At 36.8% G+C, this 15,773-nt stretch overlaps 2 protein-coding genes across 2 annotated transcripts in view; one reads left to right on the forward strand and one right to left on the reverse strand.

Moving 5' to 3' along the window:
- The window catches only part of LOC132371304 (guanine nucleotide-binding protein G(t) subunit alpha-3-like), a 54,118-nt gene extending 47,996 nt beyond the window's left edge, over window positions 1-6,122 (forward strand). The window contains 6 exon segments of the mRNA XM_059932532.1: window positions 3,370-3,416; window positions 3,419-3,498; window positions 3,695-3,813; window positions 4,117-4,166; window positions 5,939-6,085; window positions 6,088-6,122. Of these exon segments, the coding sequence (XP_059788515.1) occupies window positions 3,370-3,416; window positions 3,419-3,498; window positions 3,695-3,813; window positions 4,117-4,166; window positions 5,939-6,085; window positions 6,088-6,122 (478 nt within the window).
- The window catches only part of LOC132372058 (platelet glycoprotein 4), a 258,202-nt gene that overhangs the window by 217,804 nt on the left and 24,625 nt on the right, over window positions 1-15,773 (reverse strand). The gene's annotated exons all lie outside the window — the stretch shown is intronic.

The raw sequence follows: 15,773 nt of genomic DNA on the forward strand, positions 1-15,773 counted from the left end.
ATCCAGATATTCAGTCAGCAAGTATACAGGTTTTCCTCTGATTTCTATTACTGTTTTTCTCAGAATAGTTATGATGGAGTGTATATTTACATTTCTTCCGTGCTCCACTTTGGGAATCTCCAAATTTTTTCAGTGGTTATAATGCCTTACACCTCTAAAATAAGCCCCAAATTAAAATTTAGATGAAGAGCTAAACATGAAAAGAGAAGTGTAAAAAACAAATTACAACAGCAGCAAGACAAAATGTAACCTTTCTTAGAGCTAACGTAATATCCAGGAGAATCAATATAAAAGCAAAACTCCAGCCACTGGTCTAATTTGCTATATAAGCATTTCAGTTCAATAATAGCAGATAGCATTAGAGAAACAGTCAATGCTCCCTGGACCTATGTCCTAACGTCAATCTGCACAGAAAAAAAAAACAACTATTTATCAAGTGAGTCATAAAATGAGAGAATTATTAGCATGCAATCTAAGATAGACTTTCAGAAGCCATTTTACCAACATGAATAAAACCCAAAGACTGAGTAATCTTTGTCCTCCCTTCCTTGGGAGAGAGCTAAGCATATTTAAACATGTTTATTAGAGGCTATAAGATGTGTTGAGAGAACAGTGGGTTAAGGGTCATATTACATAACTTATACCCCTTACCAACTGTGTATATTTGACTAAAGAGGAGAATAGCTATCTCTTACACATAGGTGTTAATATCAACAGCAGGCCACAGAGAAGCTGAATTATCAAACTCAGGAGATAGCCAGATGGTCCATTTAAAGAATGCAACAAAACCATTGGGAAGGGGAAAGTTTTAAAGTTTTGCCCAGTCACCTGTTCGATAAGACAAAGAGTTACTGTCTAACCTGGGGAAAGAAGACTCCCTCCCCAACAAAGATAATTCCAATCTACTTGGTGAGGGTTTGAGAGCTAACAGACACTATGTAGTACTAGTTAGACACCTCTAGTCTAAGTAAGTAGACTTAACGAGCTTCACAACAAAGCTTAACAACGTTCACAGCGTAACTATCATACACAAAGAACCTATCACGGCGCCTGGTACCCAGCAGCCTCAAATATCAGTTGAATTAATAAACCTCGGGCAAGTTGCTTAAAGGGCTCATAAAAAAATAAGAATAATAACTGTTCCTATCTTATAAGTTTATGGAGAAGTTTAAATAAGTGTTGGTTAAAAGTTTAAAAGTCTGAATGCATATTTATTATCCTTGCTTCCATAAGAATGCTTACTGAATTTTAAAAATTAAATTTGTTGGCTAATTTTTACATAATATAACCTAAAGTCAATACCGTCCTCTTCCTCCACTTTTATCACAAGTCTGAAACTGCAGAGGATTTGGTAATTAGCAGCACTTATAATAGCCTCTATTGTCACTGAATTTAAATTTCCAAACCACATAGCGATTGAATTCCTAAATGTTGTCTTCAATATTGTGAGCAACTTCTCTTTCAATCTACTATTAAATGGAGTGATTTTGCATTGGTACATATATATATTTGAGGAATTTTAGTTCTATATATCTGTTCTCCACTTGGTTATGTGAAAGGTAAAGTACTAGCACTACAATGTGTTGTACTTTTGATTATCTTCAGTAAGTCAGCTGGTTGACATTTAATACCCCAACATAGTTATTACCTTTGAAATCTCTGTACAGCTAGGTTGCTCCCTGGTACTTAATATCTTAGGATTAAGCTATTATGAAAGCCCCATAATTTTTCCTTTGCCTCTGGTCTCTTCCTCATCAAATCTGTCTTCTGAACTCAGATCAAAGTGACTTACCATAACAATAGGCAAACAAAAACAAACAAATGTTAATTCCCTACCCCCAAATCTCCTATAGATCCCCATTGACTACAATATAAAAACTAATCTTCTCAAGTAATGTAAAAGACACAGTAAATCTATTTCTGGCCTAACACCTCAGGCTTACTCCTGCCTGCTCAAAACTTTTGCTCTTGCTGCCTCAATTCTTTTTACACAACTATCATCTTCTGCAGTTTCTGATCACTCCATTTCAAATTACAACCCACCCTCTACACTTCCTATCAGATACTGACATCCTAAGTGTATTCACACACCCACACACAAACACACATGCACATAAACACCACCATCATCCACTTACAAGGTTCTCAAGACTGAATCATCTCTGGCACCTGAAATATAATAAATGCTCAATAAATAAATATTTGCTGAATAAATGAATACGTATCAGGCCATATACTTCAATGTTTTTACCTTAATCTTCACATTTCTAAAAATATAATTATTTGCCCCAAGCATGCCATGTTCTCTCATTCCTTGATGACTTGTACATGCACTTTATGTAAAAATCCTCCCTCCATTCCATTAACATGGATTCTATTCATTTATTTGCAAGTATTTATTGTATGTCTATTATGTGTCAGGCACAGTGCCTGGTACTGAGAATATAGCCATCACTAATATAGATAAGGTCCCTGCCCTCATGAGGCCACTATTCTATTAGGGAGATGATAGCTATTAAACATGTGAAAAAATAAACCACTTATTTATTGATTATGACAGCTACTACAAAAGAAATAAAGAGAGTGATACAATAGAAAGTAAAAGGGCAATGGAAAGAGTTAAGAATTTACATGGACACTCAAGGTGGTTACTTGTGAAGGAGATATTGACATTAAGACCTGAAAGTTGAGAAAGATGCAGCCTTATGGAAGGAAGAAAGGAACTGTGTCACGTGGAAAGGAGATGGACTACACAAAAGTCCTGAGATAGCAAAAAGTTAGATTTATATTAAAGGAACTGTTACATGGTCCCTCAGACTGATTTAAATCTTCCTCTGGGCGCACATTTTACCTTATATATTAGAAAATTACATAATATTATGATAATGTATTTTTCTCTTTACAAGACAGCAAGCTCTTTGAAGATAGTGACCAGTCCTTTTTTTTTTTAAGTGGGAAAGGCAATTTTAGTAACAATTCAAAATTCAGAAGCCATAACGGAGAAAAGAACATTTAGAAATAAAATTATATAAAAATAAAAGTATATGGAAAAAACCACCATACGCAATAGCAAGTGACAACACACAGGGAATACATAGATAAATTGTGAAAACATGGACAAAAAGTTAATTACCTTATTTTATGCTCCAGCCTGCATGAATACCAAAAAAATAAATAAATGTTCTCTTTTTCTCTAGTCCTTGAGCTGCAAATTGGCCAAACAAGTCTTACTTTATAATCAGTAAAAACTGAAAGACTACATTTTCAACAGATGGGAGCATTCGTTTATAAGTCCAAATGTTCATCTTAATGTAAATTTTGGAGGATATTTGTATGATTCTTTATTCTGTTATTTTTGTTTTTTTAAAGAATATTTGATGTAGGTGGACAGAGATCTGAGAGAAAGAAATGGATTCACTACTTGAAGGAGTTACATGAATTATATTTTGTGCTGCACTCAGTGCCTATGACATGGTCTTGGTGGAAGATGAAGAAGTGGTAAGTGTAAAAGGAAAACACGGTCAAGGTAAAAAATAAGCAGTTGTGCTTTCCAATATGAATACCCCATTTCCCAACTCAGTTAAGACCTTCCAAAGACAGATGTTATTTCTAGATCCTTGTTCATAATGCCCACCATTAATATCTTGCAAATAACAATCCTACACATTTTCATCTTTTATACCTAACAGAACAGAACAGAATGCATGAAAGCCTTCACCTTTTCAACAGTATCTGTAATCACAAGTACTTTGCAACCACCTCCAGTGTCCTGTTTCTCAATAAAAAAGATCTCTTTCAAGAAAAAGTAACCGGGCTTCCCTGGTGGTGCAGTGGTTGAGAATCTGCCTGCCAAAGCAGGGGACACGGGTTCGAGCCCTGGTCTGGGAAGATCCCACATGCCGCGGAGCAGCTGGGCCCGTGAGCCACAACTACTGAGCCTGCGCGTCTGGAGCCTGTGCTCTGCAACAAGAGAGGCCGCGATAGTGAGAGGCCCGCGCACCGCGATGAAGAGTGGCCCCCGCTTGCCACAACTAGAGAAAGCCCTTGCACAGAAACGAAGACCCAACACAGCCAAAAATAAATAAATTTAAAAAATAAATACATTCTATCATGAAGAGAAAAAGTAACCAAAGTGCCTCTTAGTATCTGCTTTCCGGAGTACAGTGGTAAGATACTTTTCTTTTAATTCCATAGTAGTAAAATTTTGTATAGAGATACATTTTTTTCTATCTGGCTCTTGATGTGTAATATTTAGGAGGTTGAGGCTTATTATACTTTTTTGGGTCATGTATATGATCCAACCTGGGAAGAACCTTACAAATAAAGAGGAAACCCTCTCTACACTGCCTGCATTAAAGCAAAGCTTTAATGAATAAAGGGGAGGTGGTTAGATAGACCAGGGTTGCTACTCTATGTAATGTATAATGACATTGCAAACTATATTATCTTAAACATTATAATAGGAGTGTAAATTGTATTCCAAATTGGCATTTTTTTATATATTTCCTAATGAAACCTTGGAATGTTGCACTAGACCTCAGTGGTTCTTCAAAGTCAGAATTAAGTTTCCGGAGGAATGGCTTGAATGAATGAGAAGAGTGACATCTATTTTTCCAATTTTCCTAGCTCCTAGAGTTTTAGTACTGACCCTCTTAGCCAATGACTATAAATGTCAGTTTCTCTAAAAGGGTTGTGTTTCTTTTGGAGACTTTTTTTATTTCTTTTTGGTAAATAGTTATATGCCCTGTTGTTAATGAAATTGTGTAAGATGGAAATAGTTATGATTTAAACACAAATATAAACCCAATGTCACCACTTAAGATATGTGGGTAGCCCAGATATGCCAGGGGTGTTGAATTGTGTCAAAGTAGCTGTTTGTGCTCATCTATAATGAGTACTTATATTTTTCTTATTTGCAAACATTAATTATGTTTACATATTTATCATATGATTGAATATTATCATGCTTCTGTACTGAATGTTACCAATTAAATATAGAATCATAATTCAGGGCTGTATGTTTTCTTTTAAGTAAGCATCTTTATTTCTCAGAGCAATTTTTAGTTTATGAAAAAAATAAACAGAAAAAACAGTTTCTACATACTCCCTCCCTGGCCAGCTCCCACAATTTCCCCTATTATAAACATCCGGAAGTGGTGTGGTACATTTGCTACAATTGATGAACAGATATTGTTGTATTATTAACTGAAGTCCGTATTTTAGGTTAGGGTTAACTCTTTGTGTTGCACAGTTCAATGGGTTATGCCAAAGTCATGTCAATGTACCCACCATTACAGCGTTATACAAAATAGTTTCACTGCCCTAAAAATGCCTGTGCTCCACATCTTCCCTGCCCTCAGCGCTTGAAACCATTCATCTTTTTACTATTTCTGTAGTTTTGCCCTTCCCAGAATGTCATAGAGCTGAAATCATACAGTAAGCGCCTCTCACTTTTTGGTTTTCATTCACACAATTCTTCGTCTCTCCTAGCTATCCCTCAAGGTCCAGCTCAAATACCAACTAATTATGTAGTCCACTCATCTATAATTTCCATTCTTTTCTTCTTTTATTTCATATTAATACCCATGCACACAACACATGCACACATTTACATGCATAATCTTTGACATATATACGGGCTTTTTTACTCACTCACTTTGTTATATAAATATATTAGTGTTTCTACTCTATTGTGAGCTTTTTGATGCAGAGGTTACATTTTAGCCACCTGAAGCCCCCAGGGAGGGAAGCACAGTTCCCAGCACAAAGTAGATGTTGTGTAAACCTCTGATAATTAACCATTGCCATTTTGATTTTTCAATCCTGAGAACATCAAATAGCACACAAAGTAAAATCCTAAAACTTATTGATATTAATAATAATTTTACGCTTTTAAAATGCAGTTAAAGTTTACTTCTTTAATCTTTTTTTTAACAAGGTCCAAATACATTTGAAGATGCAAGGAACTACATCAAGAACCAGTTTCTAGACCTGAATTTAGAAAAAGATAAGGAAATTTATTCCCACATGACCTGTGCTACAGATACTCAAAATGTCAAGTTCGCGTTTGACACCGTTACAGATATAATAAAGAGAATCTGAAAGACTGTGGGCTCTTCTAATCAATCCTTTTTTCTTCCACTCTTGCTCATGTACACTTTTCAATACATAAAAGGTGTTGTGTGATGTGTTTAGTTTTAATAGATATTAACTTGTATGACTAGTGTTGTATGGCAAAATTTTTCACACAAAAATTTTAATGTGTTGTCACCTGCATGTGGATAAGTTTTGATTTCTCTGAGATATTGAGGATTGGGGTGTCTTTGATGTCCTCAGTTCTGAAAACTGATACCTTTTGGTAACACGATAACTGTACATATCAGTGACACTGAATTTGCTTGGAAGTAGATTCTGCACTGTGGCCTATTTTTAATGATAGAGCAATGGGAAAAAAAGCAAGGTATTCCATATTACTTCCACGGGCCAGAATTTGAGAGGCATTCATTTTTGCTGATAATGTAACCATGCCTGTAACTGTAGAAACTATTCAAAGATGATACATGTGGTGTTTTACTGGTGTTTATTTTATTGAAGACTCCTATTCAGCCACCTGCAAATGCAATGTTCACTATACATGTACCTGTTGATGGAAATTACATATGCAAAAGAAATGCATCCAATTTTTATTTGTTACTTTTCCTTAGGAAAAAATCATTAATGCTGAATTTACCTTTAGAATTGAGGATTTCAATAATGTATTTTTGTACCAATCTGACTGAAAATAGGGGACCACGTGTGGTCAAGAACACAGTGTAAGGCTGCTCAGGCTGAACAAAGTCCTCAATGGAGAACTCGTTTCCTACATTTTATTCCAGAGCAGCATGAAACGTTATTGTAATTGATGGTTTGGGGACAATACATCGAGACCTCAAGAGAAAAAAATAATTCAACGTCTTAGCACTAGTGTGTTTTAGCTTTGTGAATAAGAAGTAGGAAGTAAGAGTGAGTAATTAGGAGACTTTTTTAAAAGAGAAACATTGAACTTCTTGTTAGTAGTGTATTGTTTTGTCTAAATGTTACACCGGATGCTAGTGGTCAAAGCCTACTCTTTAAAAGCTAATTTGGTGCTTTACAAATAAAATCATTATTTATAAACAGAAAAGATGACTTTTTCTTTTTTTAAAGTGTGCACTATTTACAACATATACTTTTTAAGCACGTCTCATATCATTTACTCTCTCCACTTGCAGAAGGTCATATATAAATCAGAATAGGAGATCAGTGCTTAAGATCTATAACTTCTTTGAAAAGAGAGCTAATTAGGTTAGTGTAACTAGATGAGATGAAAGGAACATAAATTAAGCAATTTGCGAATCTGTAGCTCAGGCGGATTTAGGTAGCCCTGTCTCAGTGTCACTACTTCACTGTTCTGTAACACATTTCCATTCTAAACATGCAAGAATGATCACTATTCAATCAGTAACCTTAACTAGAGTGTTTTTGGCTTTATTTTCAAGAACACAGGAGCTATTAACAAATACAGTCAAATAAAAACGTTACTATAGTAAGAGCAATTAATTTGAAATTTCTTTGCAAAATATAAGTTATTAAGGAGCCTAAGATACCAAAGACAAAAAGTGTACGAGAAAATATTTAGTTCAGGTATTCAATAAATTTTTCTGGCTAAGACCCATTATCTATATGACAACAACCCAACATTTTGCTAGGAGCTAGTCAATGCTTTGAGATCTTAAATTAAGATTAGAAATTCTGTCATTTCATCCACTGCTTTGTTTTTGTTCTCCTGCTTTAATCTGTTTTCCTCTAACAGTGTGAAAAGAATGTTCCAGAAAAGAATATTTTTTGAAATACTACTATTATAACTTAGATTTTGACTCTGACTTACCTTTAGGGTTCCTCTTTTAGATAACATAGGTAGAAAGGGTGAGGTCTGAAATGGTCTTTTAAAAATACATAACTCATTTCAATCTTTGCAAAAATTAACAGGCATCAGTATGTACTTATGAATATTGTTCTCTGAGAACTTTAAAAAATATTAAATTACCAAACTAAAAGTAGAGGTCAGTTTGGATTATTAATAACAAAAAAAAACCTGTTCAATTCCTTCCAATCCTAGAATTGAACTTTAAAAAACTTTTCTTCACAATCAAAAATAGTTGCTATGCTAAATGACAACTTTAATTAAGAGAAATTTTTAGTTGGAAAATATAAAATAAATGTTTCCATTATTTAATGATTGCACTCCTTAAAAATTGAGTCTATTTCTGATTTTACTTTTTAAATTTTTTAATAAAAAAGGGGTTGGAGTAGATACACAGCATTTTGGGTTAATTAAAGAAAGCAGCAAAATGTGAAATATGGGAAGATACACTTCAGCTGGAAGAAACTCACCCTGAGACCAGAAATGTTAAAGTTGGTTAGAATCAAAGCATCTGTTTCTGGGGGTGGAGTCAAGATGGCGTACTAGGAGGACGCAGAATGTGCGTCTTCTCACAGCTAGGGCACCTAAGGGGATGGGAGGAACCCCCAGTGACCAGATAGGACGTGGGGCGTGGGGAGTGAGGGGGGAGGAGAAGTGGAGGCGGGACGAGACTGGCACCCCTGAGGGGCAGCTGGGGGAGGGGAAGGGATCCCACGCCCAAAGGGGGATGGTGGGGGGACCATTGGGAGGGCAGAGGATCAAAAGGTAGCGTGGCCAGGTTTCCCCTGCCCACTTGGACCCCCAGGAACTTGTTGAGATCCCGGGCCTGATCCTCTGCCCACCTAGGCCCCCTCCAGCCAGCAGGTCCTGAGGGAGTGGGAGGGAGGGAAGGCGGAGCAAAAGTAAAAGCCGGACCTCCAAGACAGCACCCCTGAGGGGAGGCTGGGGGAGGGGAAGAGTTCCTACACCCAGCGGGACCCATCCATGGTTAGGGGTCCAGCGGCAGCAGCGACGGGGAGACTCTGGGGGAGACAGTGGAGGAGGGGCATGAAGGAACAGAAGGGAACGGGGCCAGTGCTTTCCCTGTCCACATAGGCATCAGGGAGCCTGTTGGGCTCCTGGGCCTAATCCTCTGCCCTTGAGCCTCCCTCCTGCTGCACAGAACCCAAGCCCCACCCCTACACCCCCACCCAGGGCCCTACCTCTACACTCGGAGACCCCCCTGTGAGACCCCCTCCAATGAGCTGGGCCTAAACCCCACCCACACACCCTCACTCAGAGCCCTACACCTCCAAACTCTGGAACCCCACACTCCAGAGGCCCTCCTTTCCCCTTCTGCACAGGTCCTAAGCAGAGGCCCCACCCCACGCTTGCATGTGGCCCCACCTAGGCCCCGCACTATGCTCAAACATCACCCCTCCTACCCGCCTAGGTCCCGCCCCCATAGCCAAGGCTTTTTTTTTTCTTTTTTCCTCTTTTAGATTGGGGGGTCTGTTTTACTTTGTTGATTCATTATTGCTGATACTTTTATATTTTTATTTTTCCTAACAAATCTTTTATTTTTCTAATTTTATTTTATTCTTTATACTTTGTTAGTGATCTCTCCTTTTGGCTTGCTCTCTCCCCACCCTTGTTTTCTTTTTTCTGTTGTGGTTTTATTTAACCTTGTTGCAGTTGTTTCAATTATAGTTTTATTTTTCCTAATATATTCTTTATCTTTCTAATTTTATTTTGTTTTTTATTCTTTGATACTGTACTGCTCCTTCTTCTTCTTTTTTTTTTTTTTTTTTTTTTTTTTTTTACTGTGCCACAGAGTTTGCAGGATCTTGGTTCCCAGGCCAGAGGTCAGGCCCAAGCTCCTGTGGTGGGAACTCTGAGTCCAAACCACTGGACTAACAAAACCTCAGACCACAGGGAATATCAATCAGAGTGAGGCCTCCCAGATGTCCTCATCTCAGCACCAAGGACCCAGCTCTATCGAACTGCCTGCAAACTCCAGCGCTGCATATCTCAGGCCAAACAACCAGTAAGACAGAAATACAGCACCACCCATCAAAAAAAAAAAAAATGAAACAACAAAAAAATTTGTTACAGATGAAGGAGCAAGGTAAAAACCTACAAGACCAAATAAATGAAGATGAAATAGGCAACCTACCTAAAAAAGAATTCAGAGTAATGACAGTAAAGATGATCCAAAATCTCAGAAAGAGAAGGCAGAAAATACAAGAAACATTTAACAAGGATCTACAAGAACTAAAGAACAAACAAACAGTGAGGAACAACACAATTACTGAAATTAAAAATACTCTGGAAGGAATCAATAACAGAATAACTGAGGCAGAAGAACAGATAAGTAACCTGGAAGATAAAATGTTGGAAATAACTGCCAGGGAGCAGAATAAAGAAAAAAGAATGAAAAGAATTGAGGACAGTCTCAGAGATGTCTGGGACAACATTAAACACACCAATATTCGAATTATAGGGGTCCCAGAAGAAGAAGAGAAAAAGAAAGGGTCTGAGAAAATATTTGAAGAGCTTATAGTCGAAAACTTCCCTAACATGGGAAAGGAAATAGTCAATCAAGTCCAGGAAGGACAGAGAGTACCATACAGGATAAACCCAAAGCGAAACACGCCGAGACACATATTAATCAAACTATCAAAAATTAAATACAAAGAAAAAATATTAAAAGCAGCAAGAGAAAAGCGACAAATAACATACAAGGGAATCCCCATAAGGTTAACAGCTGATCTTCCAGCAGAAACTCTGCAAGCCAGAAGGGAGTGGCAGGACATATTTAAAGTGATGAAAGGGAAAAACTTAAAACCAAGATTACTCTACCCAGCAAGGATCTTATTCAGATTCGACAGAGAAATTAAAACCTTTACACACAAGCAAAAGCTAAGAGAATTCAGCACCACCAAACCAGCTCTACAACAAATGCTAAAGGAATTTACCTAAGTGGGAAACACAAGAGAAGAAAAGGACCTACAAAAACAAACCCAAAACAATTAAGAAAATGTTAATAGGAACATACATATCAATAATTAACTTAAACGTGAATGGATTAAATGCTCCAAACAAAAGACGCAGTCTCGCTGAATGGATAGAAAAACAAGACCCATATATATGCTGTCTAAAAGAGACCCACTTCAGACCTAGGGACACATACAGACTGAAAGTGAGGGGATGGAAAAAGATATTCCATGCAAATGGAAATCAAAAGAAAGCTGGAGTAGCAATACTCATATCAGACAAAATACACTTTAAAATAAAGACTATTACAAGAGACAAAGAAGGACACTATATAATGACCAAGGGATCAATCCAAGAAGAAGATATGACAATTGTAAATATGCACCCAACATAGGAGCACCTCAATACATAAGGAAAATGCTAACAGTGACAAAAGGGGGAATCGACAGTAACACAATCATAGTAGGGAACTTTAACACCCCACTTTCACCAATGGACAGATCATCCAAAATGAAAACAAATAAGAAAACACAAGCTTTATATGACACATTAAACAAGATGGACTTAATTGATATTTATAGGACAGAATACACTTTCTTCTCAAGTGCTCATGGAACATTGTACAGGATAGACCATATCTTGGGTCACAAATCAAGCCTTGGTAAATTTAACAAAATTGAAATCATATCAAGTATCTTTTCCGACCACAATGCTGTGAGACTAGGTATCAATTACAGGAAAAAAACTGTACAAAATACAAACACATGGAGGCTAAACAATACGCTACTAAATAACCAAGAGATCACTGAAGAAATCAAAAGGAAATCAAAAATAACCTAGAAACAAATGACAATGAAAACATGACGACCCAAAACCTATGGGATGCAGCAAGAGCAGTTCTAACAGGGAAGTTTATAGCAATACAATCTTACCTCAAGAAACAAGAAACATCTCAAATAAACAAGCTAACCTTACACCTAAAGCAATTAGAGAAAGACGAACAAAAAAACCCCAAAGTGAGCAGAAGGAAAGAAATCATAAAGATCAGAGCAGAAATAAATGAAATAGAAACAAAGAAAACAATAGCAAACATCAATAAAACTAAAAGCTGGTTCTTTGAGAGGATAAACAAAATTGATAAACCATTAGCCAGATTCATCAAGAAAAAGAGGGAGAGAACTCAAATCAGTAAAATTAGAAATGAAAATGGAGAAGTTACAACAGACACCACAGAAATACAGAGCATCCTAAGAGACTACTACAAGCAACTCTATGCCAATAAAATGGACAACCTGGAAGAAATGGACAAATTCTTAGAAAGATATAACCTTCCAAGACTGAACCAGGAAGAAATAGAAAATATGAACAGATCAATCACAAGTAATGAAATTGAAACTGTGATTAAAAATCTTTCCAACAAACAAAAGTCCACGACCAGATGGCTTCACAGGTGAATTCTATCAAACATTTAGAGAAGAGCTAACACCCATCCTTCTCAAACTCTTCCAAAAAATTGCAGAGGAAGGAACACTCCCAAACTCATTCTACGAGGCCACCTTCACCCTGATACCAAAACCAGACAACTACACTACAAAAAAAGAAAATTAGAGACCAGTATCACTGATGAATATAGATGCAAAACTCCTCAACAAAATACTAACAAACAGAATCCAATAGCACATTAAAAGGATCATACACCATGATCAAGTGGGGTTTATCCCAGGAATGCAAGGATTCTTCAATATATGCAAATCAGTCAATGTGATAAACCATATTAACAAACTGAAGGAGAAAAACCATATGATAATCTCAATAGATGCAGAAAAAGCTTTCGACAACATTCAACACCCATTTATGATAAAAACTCTCCACAAAATAGGCATACACGGAACCTACCTCAACATAATAAAGGCCATATATGACAAATCCACAGCCAACATCATTCTCAGTAGTGAAAAACTGAAACCATTTCCTCTAAGATCAGGAACAAGACAAGGTTGCCCACTCTCACCCCTATTATTCAACATAGTTTTGGAAGTTTTAGCCACAGCAATCACAGAAGAAAAAGAAATAAAAGGAATCCAAATCAGAAAAGAATCAAAACTTTCACTGTTTGCAGATGACATGATACTATACACAGAGAATCCTAAAAATGCTACCAGAAAACTACTAGATATAATCAACAAATTTGGTAGATAGAAGGATACAAAATTAATGCACAGAAATCTCTTGCATTCCTATACACTATTGATGAAAATCTGAAAGAGAAATTAAGGAAACACTCCCATTTACCACTGTAACTGAAAGAATAAAATACCTAGGAATAAACCTACCCAGGAGACAAAAGAGCTGTATGCAGAAAACTATAAGACACTGATGAAAGAAATTAAACATGATACAAGCAGGTGCAGAGATATACGTTCTTTGATTGGAAGAATCAACATTGTGAAAATGACTATTGCACACAAAGCAATCTACAGATTCAATGCAATCCCTATCAAATTACCAATGACATTTTTCACAGAATTAGAACAAAAAATTTCACAATTTGTATGGAAACACAAAAGACCCCAAATAGCCAAAGCAATCTTGGGAAAGAAAAACGGAGGTGGAGGAATCAGGCTCCTGGACTTCAGACTATACTACAAAGCTACAGTAATCCAGACAGTATGGTACTGGCACAAAACCAGATATATAGATCAATGGAACAGGACAGAAAGCCCAGAGATAAACCCACGCACATATGGTCACCTTATCTTTGATAAAGGAGACAAGAGTATACAATGGAGAAAAAACAGCCTCTTCAATAAGTGGTGCTGGGAAAACTGGACAGCTACGTGTAAAAGAATGAAATTAAAATGCTACCTGACACAATACACAAAAATGGATTAAAGACCTAAATGTTAGGCCAGACACTATAAAACTCTTAGAGGAAAACATAGGTAGAACACTCTGTGACATAAATCACAGCAAGATCCTTTTTGACCCACCTCCTAGAGAAATGGAAATAAAAACAAAAATAAACAAATGGGACCTAATGAAACTTAATAGCTTTTGCACAGCAAAGGAAATCATAAAAAAGATGAAAAGACAACCCTCAGAATGGGAGAAAATATTTGCCAACGAAGCAACGGACAAAGGATTAATCTCCAAAATATACAAGCAGCTCATGCAGCTCAATATCAAAAAAACAAACAACCCAATCCAAAAATAGGCAGAAGACCTAAACAGACATTTCTCCAAAGCAGATATACAGATTGCCAACAAACACAGGAAGGATGCTCAACATCACTAATCATTAGGGACATGCAAATCAAAACTACAATGAGGTATCACCTCACAATGGTCAGAATGGCCATCATCAAAAAATCTACAAACAACAAATGCTGGAGAGGGTGTGCAGAAAAGGGAACTCTCTTGCACTGTTGGTGAGAATGTAAACTGCTACAGCCACTATGGAGAACAGTATGGAGGTTCCTTAAAAAACTAAAAATAGAACTACAATATGACCCAGCAATCCCACTACTGGGCATATACCCTGAGAAAACCATAATTCAAAAAGAATTATGTACCACAGTGTTCATTGCAGCACTATTTACAATAGCCAGGATCTGGAAGCAACCTAAATGTCCATCAACAGACAAATGGATAAAGAAGATGTGGCATATATATACAATGGAATATTACTTAGCCATAAAAAGAAACGAAATTGAGTTATTTGTAGTGAGGTGAATGGACCTTGAGTCTGTCATACAGAGTGAAATAAGTCAGAAAGAGAAAAACAAATACTGTATGCTAACACATACATATGGAATCTAAAAAAAAAAAAAAAAGGTTCTGATGAACCTTGGGGCAGGACAGGAATAAAGACACAGACGTAGAGAATGGACTTGAGGAAATGGGGAGGGGGAAGGGTAAGCTGCGACGAAGTGAGAGAGTAACATGGACATATATACACTACCAAATGTAAAATAGATAGCTAATGGGAAGCAGCTGCATGGCACAGGGAGATCAGCTCGGTGCTTTGCGACCACATAGAGGGGTGGGATAAGGAGGGTGGGAGGGAGACTCAAGAGGGAGGGGACATGGGGATATACATATGCATAGAGCAGATTCACTCTGTTATACAGTAGAAAGTAACACAACAGTGTAAAGCAATTATACTCCAATAAAGATGTTAAAAAAAAATCTGTTTCAATTGAAAATTCAACCTTTTTACTATACAGTTATTGGTGTTCTTTCATAGTATCTCAAGGAAATAGTCTTTGTCATTCAAAGGTCAAATGTGATGATACTGATATTTTCCTTTTCTCTTATTTGAAGCTTCTCTTCCTGACTGAGAATGTTTCACAATCCTGCTTGCCTTAGATTTTTAATCCTCTTAACTCATTATTTTCTAAGATTTGCCCAATTGTGGACACATTGCACTACCTCAGAGATTTGGTGCAGACTTACATCTAATGGGGTCACTAACAACTAGTTCTTGCAGAGTTTTTCCAGAAGCATGAACTGATCAAGTTAAGTGTTTGCAGCTTGGGACTAGTGGCTAGAGATTTAAATGAAGAAGAGTACTAACTGGGCAATATCTTTGTGTCAAAATACAAAAAGTTGACAACTCTGTGAAGAAGCTCTATGGAAAGAGGGTTTCAAATTCTGAGGAATCTACAACATACTTTATAGATATCTAATATCCTACTGATTAACAACATTTATAAACAAATAGTTTTCATGTGTATCACACAAATGGGCAAATTACTTTTTCAGGCTATGAGCCTGTCCTAATACACATTTTCTTGCTTCATCCAGTATCCTATTTTAAACACAAAATGTATTTTAAAATACTTGCAGAGAATTA

The sequence above is a fragment of the Balaenoptera ricei genome, chromosome 9, assembly GCF_028023285.1.
Source record: "Balaenoptera ricei isolate mBalRic1 chromosome 9, mBalRic1.hap2, whole genome shotgun sequence".
Classification (NCBI taxonomy): Eukaryota; Metazoa; Chordata; class Mammalia; order Artiodactyla; family Balaenopteridae; genus Balaenoptera; species Balaenoptera ricei.